General features: G+C 48.8%; 1 protein-coding gene across 2 annotated transcripts; it reads right to left on the bottom strand.

Annotated features, from left to right (window-relative positions):
* On the bottom strand, positions 1-12,400 carry WFDC3 (WAP four-disulfide core domain 3). Of its 2 annotated transcripts, XM_033095221.1 has the most exons (7): positions 11,878-12,400; positions 10,433-10,663; positions 9,848-9,979; positions 9,048-9,194; positions 2,151-2,282; positions 885-1,070; positions 1-226 (listed from the first exon to the last, which is right to left on the bottom strand). In XM_033095221.1, exons 1-7 carry the CDS (start codon positions 12,017-12,019, stop codon positions 210-212), a joined length of 987 nt encoding a protein of 328 aa, XP_032951112.1. In that variant the 5' UTR covers positions 12,020-12,400; the 3' UTR covers positions 1-209. The 2 variants fall into 2 exon arrangements, with proteins under 2 accessions (XP_032951112.1, XP_032951113.1); XM_033095222.1 differs by lacking the exon at positions 9,048-9,194.
* Between the last annotated feature and the right edge of the window lie 46 nt (positions 12,401-12,446).

The following is a 12,446-nucleotide window of genomic DNA, read 5'->3' as shown; positions in this document are numbered from 1 at the left end:
CAGCTTTTATTGGGGACAGGAAGCACCACACATCCACTGCCCAACCCCAGAGCTGTTTCCTATGCTTGGGCAGCAGTAGGAACAGAAGCGGAGCAGAGAGGGCAGCGAGAGCCCCTGGGAGGGTCACAAGCCCAGGACACCATCCTCTCCTGGCTGCCCGGACAAGCCACTTGGGAGTCACCAAAGAAGCCCTGGACAAATTGGGACAGCTAGGGCACCGGGGCCTCTGCAAGAAGAAGAAACATCAAGTCACAACTTTGCCTCCTGGCTGCTGCTCCCCAACATGTTTCCCCTCCCCCCATGTGTTTCCCCTCCCCCTATGTGTCCCCTTCCCCTATAGAAGCTTGGCATATACTATTGCTCTCAGAAGCTTTAAGTGGCTCCCTGCTTCCTAGACGACCCAGTCCAAGGGGGCATTGAAGACTCTTATCGTGCAGAAGTCAACTTTATATCTCCTGTTATAAAAACAATCTCTGTCCCTTTACCCGCCCTCACTCCACCCCCTCCCCACCTCCACAAACCTGTCACATACATTCTGCTCTCTGTTCCTTTGCTAAGAGTCCCCAGGCTGCCTGTCCAGCGTGTTCCCTGGGCTGTCCTCCCTTTGTCATATCCTGCCAGGCCTTTAGGGCCCAGATCACATCCTGCTTCTAGCAGAAAGACCTTCCCAAGGAGCCACACCCACTCCGAAAGCCTATAAACCCAGACTGTCTAAGCAAGTTCTGTGATACATGATCTGTGACATCTGGTCTTTCTCTCCAACTAGACTCCCCAGGGCAATAACTCTGTCCTGACCTTCTGAAGTCCCCTGCCTAGCACCTGAGCCCATGCTTTGTACATAGTAGTTAGGTCTATTGTTACTGACGACATTGGAAGGTACTTACCTAATTCAGAATCAGACCTGATGGTGCAGTTGGGGTTCACGTCCAGTGGGGTTGGCAGAACTGGCGGGACACAGAAGCGGCCACAGCCTGACTTACAGCACTTACCCCCGGCTCCACAGTCCTCATCTGATATGCAGCTGACAATGCACAGGCCCACCAAAATGTGTGGACACTCACCGCTCCGCCCTGTGGGATACCAGGCACAGGATGGTTGGCTCCACTGACTCCAAACTCCCATGTGGAACTCAGACACGGGGCTCCAGGTGAATTCATCCCTGACTCTCACTAGATCTGAACTAAAGACCTGGCTTGGGAAACCTTGAAGCTGGAGCATCTGAGAAACTGCAGGGCCCCAAGAGAGCACCTGGACCAACCATTTTCAAATGGGGTCCCACAGGGAGTTCCCTAGGGGTACGTCAGGGTCTGGCTCTTTGTGGGCTTGGGGATGGGCTGCGTGGAATGTAAAAAAAGCAAGGCTCCCAGACCACCACTGTCGCCCCAAGTTTGGGCTTCACGGTGTCACTTCCTCAGGGACGCTTCTGTACCACCCTAAACAAGGCTTGGTGCCTGCTCTGTACTTCGGCCCCCACACTTGATTATAAGCCCTTATTTAGTTGTCTGCCTTCCTTGATACACTGTATGCTATATAAGGACAAGACTCTGTCCCCAGAGCCTTGACCACTGCCTGGGAACCTAAATGATGTCTAAAGACAACATCTGGGCCAGTGACTCTGAAATGGAGTTCCACAGTACCTGGCACAAAAGGAGCACTCAAAAATATAGACTTGTTGGAAAAAATACATTGAAAAAACAAATAAATCAGATCAGGAATGTTTTTATCTGTTGCATATATGTTGCTTCCAAGTAAGATTTCCTTTTGGAGGCGGGGAAGCTTTGTGCTAAGAATCAGGTGAGAAAATCAGTGTCCTGGACAACTCCTTCATTTTACAGATGAAGAAACTGGCTCAAAAAGAGGGGTTTACTTACCCAAGGTCACAGAGCAAATCAGCAGCAGAACCAAGACCGGAAGCCAGGCTGCCTGTCCTGCGGCCCAGGGATTTTTCCTATGCCCCGCACTGCCTTCCCCTAGTTCCTTAATGCCCTTGGCCCTCGGAGGAGGGGATGCTTTGGGTTGAGGGGCCAGGAGGACAGGCAGGGTGAGAACTCTGACTCCTCCCAGGAAGAGAAAGACAAGAAGGCCACAGATGGCTCCCTCCCAAACTGACTCCAGAACTTAAGGATTTCCTCCCCAAAGAGCCAACATACCTCCCTTAATGTCTCCACGGCAGATGTGGCCACAGCCAGTGCTGCAGCATTTGTGCTCTGGAGGACAGGATGCGTCCCCATCACACAGCTCCTCACACGGAAGGGGGTCAGCAGGACATTCACCACCAAACTCTGCCATAGAATCAGAGCATTGGGACCCAGTGCTCAAGCCCAAACCCAGTGTTTCCAGCTATTTTTATTGTGACTCTTGAGTCCAAAATACATTTTTCTTTGTATCCCTTGTGTGTGTTAATACAGATGTACGTTTAAAAGATATGTATATATGTGCATACATGTATATGCAATGCTGATACTTTATATTCTCTCTATTTCTTCTTTTTTTAATGTAGACCATACGCTACCAAACTCATTTCAAGACTTGCAGTTTGGAAAACATTGTTGAGATCCAACCCACTGTGGCAAACATACTAACTGCCAACCCCAAATTCATTCTCCCTCCTTTCTTACTGTGTCAGACACCTACACGGGTGGCCCCCAATGAACCCCACCTCCCAGGATTCATGCCCTTGTATAGGCCCCTCCCACATTGTCTCTGGGCTTGACCACGTGACTTGCTTTGACCAACAGGACATCAGCTAGTGTGACTGACACAAGCAGAGGCTTGATAAGCACTTGCGTATTGGGGCTTGTCCTCTTAGAATACTCCCTCTTGGAAACCAGCTGCCATGCTGTAGAGCACCTTGGCTAGACTACAGAATGATGAGAAGCCCCACGAGAGAGAACCTGGGTGGAGAGAGGCATCTTGTCCATTCCAGCCACAGGCAAGCTCCCTGCTGAGCCCCCAGGTGCGTGAGTGACTTCAGCTACGCACGTGGGTATAAGAACTGCCCACTAAGCCCAGCCAGCCCACACAAGTGTGAGAAGGATACACTATGGTTCTGTAAGCCACTAAAATGGGGATGGTTGACATGCAGCAGTAGATAACAAATACAGGGAACAGAGCCCCGGGTTTGTTCTGAGAGGCAATGAGCCCAGTCAGCTAAAATGATTTGCTTCCCAATATTCCCTAGTAACTAGGGGCTGACCACAAACTAAGACATAAGCTGGGAAAATGTCTGCACTCCTGATATAGGGAATAGAGCTTCCAAACTGACCTTCACTTCTCTCTACTTCCAGAGCAAAGACAGATGTAACGCAGGGAGGCAGAGCAGCCTTCTTTCAACCAGGAGACAACTAGTAGTATGAGGACCAAGCCAAGGATCGCAGAGGAGAAAGACAGAAATAGCCTCGTCCTCGTTTGCATCATGGAGCCACCACCCCAGCCCTGGCGCCTACTTCAGTGCTTCTTGTTACGCCAGCAAAACGAAACCCCATTTGGTTAATTTTCTGCTGTGTACAGCCCCATTTTCCTGAGGTGCCCCTTTACCGCCCCTATGAGGATAATGAAACTCAAGCGAAGAGAAGGGGCTTGGCCAGAATTACAGAGTGAGTCAGTGGCGGAGCAGGACAAAACTCGGCCTCTTGGTGTGCAGTGAAGCACTTTCTGCTACACCAGCCTGAAAGCATGCAGGCGCCAGGCCAAGTCCCTGGGAGCAGGCACACCCAAAGAAGCCCCATCCAAACCAAACCAAGTCACCATGAGTCATTCATCTCAGTGTTTATTTCAAGGTTTTTTTTAATGGAAGAAAAAGTGACAGGCAAGGAAAGGCTTTGTAGAAAACCAAAGCAGGACTGGCCCAGTGCCTCTCTGAGTAGAAACGTGTAAGTATGATTGCACATGGCTGGCTCCAGGAAGTCTGCCATGATGGAAAAAGCAAGTGTTGGCCTCCAAGGAGAACAAGCACAACTAAACAATCAAGGTATAATAACCCTGCGTCCTAGGATTTTCCTGAACAGCCCTGATTTCCAATATTCTATGCCATTGTCAGATCACATCAAAACTATGTGTCTTGATGTTTTATTCAGAAAATACGAGTACGGTCACTATAACCACCAGATGTAAATCCTCACACCTCCCCACCTGCTTGACAGACAGTAAAATCCATTTAACAAAGAACAAAGCTTTTTGTATCCCACAGTTGAGAAGGCTGGGCATAAAAAACTCTCCCTGGTGGAAAACACAAACTTCCCATGGAGTTATGCCATGGGCCCTAGACAGTGGGTGCCTGAAAGAGCATGCACCCCACATTTCACCACTTTGCTGAGCGTGGCCCTGAAGTGACCAAGGTGAGGAGCACACTTGCTGGAAGAGAGCAGAGCTTTGGTCTCTGTGCCTGGTCTTGGGGAATGAGGGCAGTGGCTGGCAGAAAAGTGAATTTCCAAAACTTCTTAAGCCAACAAGGGCCCTCTGAGCTATCAAATTTACTCCTTTCCTCTTGCAAATAGACAGACAGACATCCAGGAAGGAAGAGGGACTGGCCTGACGTCAATGGTGACAGAATTGGGTCCCAATCCCCCGGCTCGAGGGGTGCCCTTTTAAGCCACATCACTGTGACCCCCTACACTCTACGAGCGTCACCCAAAATCAAATCAACAAGCGCTGAGACTCACTCAGCTGAATTCTTCCAAAAGAGAAGACCCGGTAATGGACAGTTTTAGGGGTTAGGAAAAGTTATAAACAAGCCAGTGTGTCAGGAGCCCCCAAGGCCATCCTCGGTTCAGTGATTCTCTCGGACTCACAGGACTCGGCATACACTCGTGGCTCTGATTTGTTACAGCAATGGATAGAAAGCAAAATCATCAAAGGAAAAAGGTCCATGAGGTGAAATCCAGAGGAAAACGGGCACCAGCTTCCTAGAGTCTTCTCCCAGTGGAGCCACACAGGACGCATGACAACATGTGTGATGTGTTGTTTACCCGGGAAGCTCATTAGACTCCAGGTTTTTATTTGGGGCTGGTGCACTCCCTGCCTCGCGTGCACCACTCGCATCAGTTAAAGTGGTAGGAACACTCTCAAAATCCAAACTCCCACCCGTGAGTTTTCAGGAAAAGGTCATGCAAACCCACAGGGAGTCCATGCCATCAATGCACACAAAGGACGTACTGCACATGTCGCGCCGAAACCTCTCCCTCCCCACGTTGGCCTCTTCTCAGGCAGGAACACCACCTCACCCAGCTGCTCAGGCCAGACACCTAAGCACCACTCTTGACACGTGCCCTTCCTCAGCACCCACGTCCACCCACTTCTTCACCCAGTCCTGTCCACTGTACCTTCCAAAGTGCTTCAAGTCTGTCACTTGTCTGCCTCCGTGCTGTCACCACCCCGGTCTAAGCCTTGATCACCTCTTGCCCAGCCTGTCGCAATGGCACCTTCACAGGCCTGCCATCTTCTCCACCTGCCCATCCATTCTTCACACAAAGGCAGAGTGGTCTTTTTCAAGTGAAAACTGGACCAGGCCTCTCCTGCTTTTAGAACCCCCTCCAAAGGCTTCCCATTGCACTTCTAATGCAGCCTAGAGAGAGCCCTGGCGACTCCCCCAAGGTCTGGACTCTGCCTCAGCTAGAACCACCTTCCTTTTCCTTCCCTTTTATCCAACCACGCTGACCTCCTTTGATGACCTTAAAAACAGGAGGCTCTTCCCCACCTCACAGACTTTGCCTTTGCAGTTCCCTCTTCACAGCCTCCCCACCCAATGGCCAGCTCCTTCTTGTTCTCCAAGTTAAAATGACACTTCCTCTGTGCCCCTCTTTTCGTTTCCCTGTGGTTTTGAATATTTGTTGATGATTATTTCCTGTGTCTCACACCATGAGAACAAGGACCATGGCTGCCTTGCTCACCATGAGACGTCCATGTGCTGGGTGGGGGAGAAACTCGCTATATATTGAATAAATGAATAAGTGAGTGAACAGACAGGTCAGACTTCAGCCAGGTGGGGAGGGAACCTGAGCAGAGAGGTTCTGGGCATAACCACATGACCATTATTTGGCAGCTTTAGCATAGGCTTTTTTTTTTTGCATTGGCTTTTTAAATGCATTTCTTCTAAACTGCATGTGATAGAAAGAATGTTTGTGTCTCCCCAAAATTCATATGTTGAAACTCAATCTCCAATTGATGGTACTTGGAAGTGGAGCCTCTGGGAGGTGATCAGGTCATGAGCATGGAGCCCTCATGAATATTCACGCCCTTACTGCCCTTCCGCCATGTGAGGCCACAGCAAAAAGATGGTTGGTCGTCTCTGAACCAGGAAGCAGGACCTCACCAGACACTGAATCTGTCCACACCTTGACCTTGGACTTCCCAGCTTCCAGAAGTATGAGAAATCAATGTCCACTATTTACAAGATACCCAGTCTATGGTATCTGTTACAGCAGCCCAAACAGACTAAGATACTGCAGTATCACTCTATGAGATAAATATCCTTATCTCCATTTTACAGATGACAAGACTGAGGTTGAGCAAGATGAAAGGACTTGCCCAAGGCCACACAGCAAGCAAGCAGAGGAGCCAGGATTCAGACCCATGCTCAGACCAGAACTGCCTCATGGGAGCAGGTCCTAGCATCTGCCCTTTGCCCTCGGGCCACCTGGTGTCCCTCCACCCTACCCAACAGAGCAGCACAGGTTATGCTAAACCTCTGACAATATCAGAGTTTAGGGAAAGCCCAGGAAGGAGAGTTTCCTATGGAGTTGGGTGTAGCAACCAGTCCCATTAGGTGAGTGCCCAGCCCTCCTCCAGGACCAGAACTGTAGAAAAGTAGTTAACTACTGCCCACCAGACTAGGAACCCCCTCTCAGCCAGCGGGCTCTGGGATCTCTGCAGGGAGATCATTGTCCCAAGCCTGCCTAACTCCAAGGACAGAGGAAGCCCCATCTGAGCTGGCCAGGGCCCAGAGCAGCTCACAAAGGTGCCTGGCCAGGGTGCCAGCCTCATCCTCAGCCCCCACAACTCGGCCATCAGCTTCAAACACTGGGCAGATTGTCCCGGGCCCTACAAGCTGGCAGTGAGTGACCTGCCTGAGACAGATTCCCAGGCTCTGGTTCCACAGCGGGGCCTCAAGAGTCCTGGCAAGGAGTACAACCCTCTATTCTCTCTCATGGGCAGGCTGCCCAAGAGAGCTGCCTAAGCCAGGCACAGACAACTCCACTGGACACAGGAAGGGACCTGCTACCTGGGGAGGTCTGGCTGGAAGGAAAGAGGTTGTCACGGGTTGTGGAGTTTCAGCGTCTCAGAGAAGTGATCAGGGGAGGAGAAGATGATCCTGGTTCTTGATGAAAGGGGTGGTTAGAAACTGTGCTCCTGACAAAGCCGACCTTAGAAGGCAAGAGGAAGGGAACTAACGTATAGTAAGGCCCAAACACTTTACATACTTTGAATCATTACAGCCTCCGAGGGTCATTCTTTCTGTTTTACAGTGAAGTGAACTGAGACTCAGAGAAGCAGAAGAAATTACTGACCCAGGACCCACTGGCGAGTAACTGGTGAGCCTCAGGCTTGAACCCAAATAAATCTCTGGCAACAAAAATCTATGCTTTTTCATTGTAATATGCTGTCACATGTACTCAGATTAGAGAATGGTTCCAGTTCCTTTAGAAAACATAATGGAAGACATAACGGAAGACCCCATTTGAGATAGCAAAGAAGGTAATTAAATAACCTAGGCATTAACTTATCAAGAAATACTTTAAAACTAGAAAACACCCTGAAATACACCAAATACACTTGAACAATGGGACGACATAAAGATTCAACATTACAAAAATGTCAATGCTCCCTAAGTTAATTTTTACATCGAACACCTCTTTAATAAAAGTAGTCTTCATATTTTGGAGGGAGAAGGGAATAGACAATATGATAATAAAATATATTTGGAAGCACAGCAAGCAAAAGTAGCCATGAAAATCCTGAAACACGAGAGAAATGAGAAGGGGCTAGTCACAGGAGACAAATCAGAATTTCTAATGCCTTTTGGGGGCCTCTCAAGGAAATGGGGCAGGAGGCAAGGACTAGAGCAGACAGCTCTGTCACTTCTACCTTCCAATTCTCTCAACCATGTCACCTTTTCTCTATCCCCACTGTCACCTCCCTATTCTAACGGACTCTGTCCTCACCTGGAGTCATTCTCTCTCTGCCTGTCTCTACTCCAACCACACCAGCTTTCTTTCAGTTCCTTAAGCGTGGCAAGTTCCTTCTCAGCTTGCTTCTCTCTTCCTGGAATGTGTATCACATCTTCACCTGGCTAACTTCAACTCCAGGTCACAGGTTAAATGTCACTATCTCACACAGGCCTTCCTTGACCACCCCATGTAAAGTGAGTCCCGCGTTATTCTATCTCTCAGCACCCTTTAATTTTCCTCCATGTCCTGGTTACGGTTTGAAATTATATATTTACTTGCATACTTATTTGTTAAGCCTCTTTCTCCCCCGTCCCCTAGTCTATGAGCCCCATGAAGGCAGGGACTGGATCTGCTTTGCTCACCACATTATACCCAGAACCCACCACTGGATCAATAAATATTTCTTAAAGGAATGATGCAGAAATGGAGAACTAGGTCATGAGGATCCTGCAAGAGGGAGAAGAAATCCCTTTCAAACACCTCTCTATCAGCATCAGAATAAAATCGAACCCGTTTCCAACAGGCGATGGCTATCCTGTGTGTGGACAGAGGAGACAGAGTCTCAGAAGCAAGTGAGTGGGGAAATGTGTGCAGTCCTGCATAGGTATCAACTGGAAACTACCCAACAGCTTTTAAATCTGCCCCAGAACAAGAGATGCCAAGATTTCCCTTCTGGCATCCTCCTTTGCCTGCCTCGAACACATACCACCACCCATCATGGCCTGGGTACCCTTTGTATATCTTTTCTTAGAAAAGGTCTAGAATAGAGGAGGCACTTATTGTTTTTCAGAGTACAGTACAACCAACCACAAAATGGTATGTGCATATTTGAGACAAATAAGGGGGCCAAGCCGACCGTGGGGCCCGGGCGGAGCTTCTTACCCAGCTTTGGTTTGGAGATTGGAACTACACAGCTCTTGTCACAGCCAAACGGGCAGCATTTCTTTACGCCTGGACATGTCTCATCAGTGACGCACCTTTTAAAACAGGATTGTTTCCGAACAACCTTGGGACAATCTCCCTTCCTCCCTGTAGCGAAACAGGAGACAGCCACAAAAAAAGAGATAATGGTGCCCAGTGACACCCACAGGCACAGCAGATGGGAAAATGGGAAAATCAGAGGAAGGAAGCCCCAACTTCATTTAGGACTCTCCGCCCTGGTGCTAAAGAGAGACAATGACGACCGCAAGGAAAACAGCTCACGTTTACTGTAACGCTTACTACGCTTACATTGTGCCAGGGAACCTCATTAGGTCCTTGCAACAATTCTATGAGGCACAAACAATTATCCCCGTTTTACAGATGAGGAAATTGACTGCTTAAAAACTTAACACTTAAAAAGAGCTATGTAAGGCTTATGTAAGGCTTAAGAAGGTCTGCCTGGCTCAAGGGTACTCCTTTCATCACTATCTTAAACAGGCTTCCCTTCATAACTCTGCCCTCCAGCCTTCCCAGGAACGCTGAGTTCAAAGTAAAAGACAGAGATAATCAGTCCTGTGCTTTTTCCTGACAAAAGGCAAAGACCTGGGGATACTGAGTGATTAAAGCAGAAGAGACCCCAAAAGCAGAAAGAAGAGGTGCTCTAGGCAAGCTAGATTTCTAGAGCCAATCTAGAATATAGGAAGCCCTCTGGGTCTTCCTTTAGAAAGCACACTTGGGTTTTGCCCCTCATGCCTACGTACCCTTAGGAATGTCTCCTTGGCAGACTCGACCACAGCCTGTGCAGCAGCACTTCTGTCCAGCTGGACACGATTCATCCCCCTGGCACAGATCTTTGCACGGGTTCTTATCAGGAGGGCATTCTCCTTCTTTCACTGCAAAGGATATCACACAAGGTTAGGATAACTGGCCAGGCCTCAAGAAATGGGGAATGGAAGCCAAATGTACTTCAAGGACTTTCAGCCTCTCCAAGCACTCCTATCTAAACACTTCCCCCTCCTATGCAAGCACACACACACACACACACACACACACACACACACACCTACTAAAGAACCAGCCATTCTGCAGATGGAAAGGTTGGGGTGATCCTATTCTTTCTTAAGGAACCCTAGGAGAAAGGCAGACTGGCAATACTATCTTCTTGGCCAGGGAAGGTAAAAAAAGCCAGGAAGACCCACCCTGGCTGTCCCAAGACTCTGCATCCAGTCCCATCCTGCAGAGATGGCCATCTCCACGAATGAGGCCCCTCACTGTGGGGAGGCAGGGAATGACTTCTCTAGTCACGCCCTGTTCCTGTTAGCCAGGGATCCCAAATGATAGCTCACCATGCTCTCCTGCAGTCACCCAGGGTGTCAGGGACCCAAGAGCAAGAAGTGCATTCAGGAGGAAGAGGCAGCTCATGATGATCATGCTGAGTGCCGAGAGGAGAGCTCGGTCCAGGCCGGGGGTGTGCCCCTTGCCCGGAGTATCAACCGAGGGAAGGCAGGACCGGGAGACCAGCTTCCGCCCAGCCCCGAAGTCTTCCCTTTCGCAACAGTCCCCAAGGATGGCTGCTCCTGACAAGAAGAAAAATGATTGGTTGCTGGTGTGTGGGAAGATTCCTGGCACTACCAAAGGGCACATGTGATGATGGTGATCAAACTCTGTCATGCAATATATGCAACACCCGTGGACACTGATGAAGACCCTGGGAAAATACAGGGATGGCCATTGAACAAAGGATCAAAGAGAGAGTGAAAGGGCCTTGGAAGGACACGACTACCGCTGCAATGACAGAGGGAAGGACCAGAGAGTTAACAAGAAAATAACCACAGCTAATAAGATGTACTGTGACTTCTCCTATCACCCTAGCAAACTAGAAAACAGAGAATGGGACAGACTACTTAGAAACTATCAAAAGGCTACAGAAAAGCCATATTTGAGTTAAATGTTCAGAACTAATACAAATGCACAAAAAACCCTGTATCTTGGTCTCTCTGGTCCACATAGACCACTCTTGGACCATGTGAAGGCTAGTTGACAGAACCCCAAAGAACAATTGTTATGACTTTTGTAGTGTAAACCATGTATGTATATTCCTTTTATCTCCTCTTGCTCTATTTCTTTTTATTTTTCTCTAACTGCTTATGACTTTAGTCAATCATGATATCGAATAGTGTTCACTGCACCGCTTAGCCCAGTGATGTTAAAGGGCAGGGAATATTCAAGGCTCAAGGTAAAAACCTTCTCAATAGCGCCAAAGAGTTCTGTGCCAGGAAGTCGCCTTACTGTTTTAAGACAGATATTGGAGCATGGAGATGATTAACTTTTGTTGATGACCTAATATGTGCTTTGCATACATTATTTATTTTAATCCTCACAATAATCGTGCAGAGGTAAGAAAAGTGGTTCAGAGGGGCTGAGAAAAATTGCCCAAGGTCATAAGTGGTGGCAAGTGGTGGCTGCTGGAATCTAATAACAGTAACAACAGATAGCATTGTTTGAGGGTTTACTTGTGCCATAGTTCTAAGTGCTTTACATGAATTATCCCCATTCTACAGATAGGGAGATTGAGGCACCGAAAGAAACGTTAGTCACAACTAGTAAGTGGTAGAACAAAGGTAGGCAGTCCAATTCCATAGTTCTTAATCATCACATCACACTGAATTTGAACTCAGATCTTTCTAACTGCAAAACTCATGCACTTTCTACTACCCTATATTGTGACCTGGGAAAAGTAATTTTCTCTACCACCGATATATCGCTCAAATTTTATTCAGGGTCGTCTTACCTAAAGGAGAGCTAAGGGGAGCCCCGGGAAACTTCACAGCTGTTAAACCCTTGCTACCCCGGCCCATCCTAGAATCACCACCAGTCTGGGTAGAGAAGCCCAGCTCCCTGGGGCTCGGGGAATCCATGGTCCAAGTCTTCATTCTGATGTCTTCAGATGCAAGAGGCAGCCCCTAGGGTCCAGGCTTGGAGAGACCTGGTGGGTGAGTGCTAGGAGTAGCATGGGCCAAACCTCCTCCTGCTATCGGGTTTCCGGGACCCCGCATTAAGCCCACTCCAGTTCCGGAGGCTAAATACGCAGCACATTAAAATCTACCGTTTTCAAAGACTGAACTGCAGGCGCCGCTGTACAAAAAACGCTCCCCTCCGCTCTCCAACCCCAGACCATTGAAACCTGCTCCCCTTCGTCTGCCTGGCACTTCTCCAGCCCGAGAACAATCCTTGAATGATCATCCCCAGTCCACACCTGCGACGCGGCCCCTCCCTGGAGGAAGCCCCGACCACCCACACACACACATAAGGCCTCTAAGCATCAGGGTGTTTGGCAACACGCGGCCGTTTGGTTGCCAT

Source organism: Rhinolophus ferrumequinum, chromosome 23 (assembly GCF_004115265.2).
Source record: "Rhinolophus ferrumequinum isolate MPI-CBG mRhiFer1 chromosome 23, mRhiFer1_v1.p, whole genome shotgun sequence".
Classification (NCBI taxonomy): domain Eukaryota; kingdom Metazoa; phylum Chordata; class Mammalia; order Chiroptera; family Rhinolophidae; genus Rhinolophus; species Rhinolophus ferrumequinum.
Note: the sequence above shows the minus strand (reverse complement) of the source record. Positions and strands in the feature narration are given on the sequence as shown.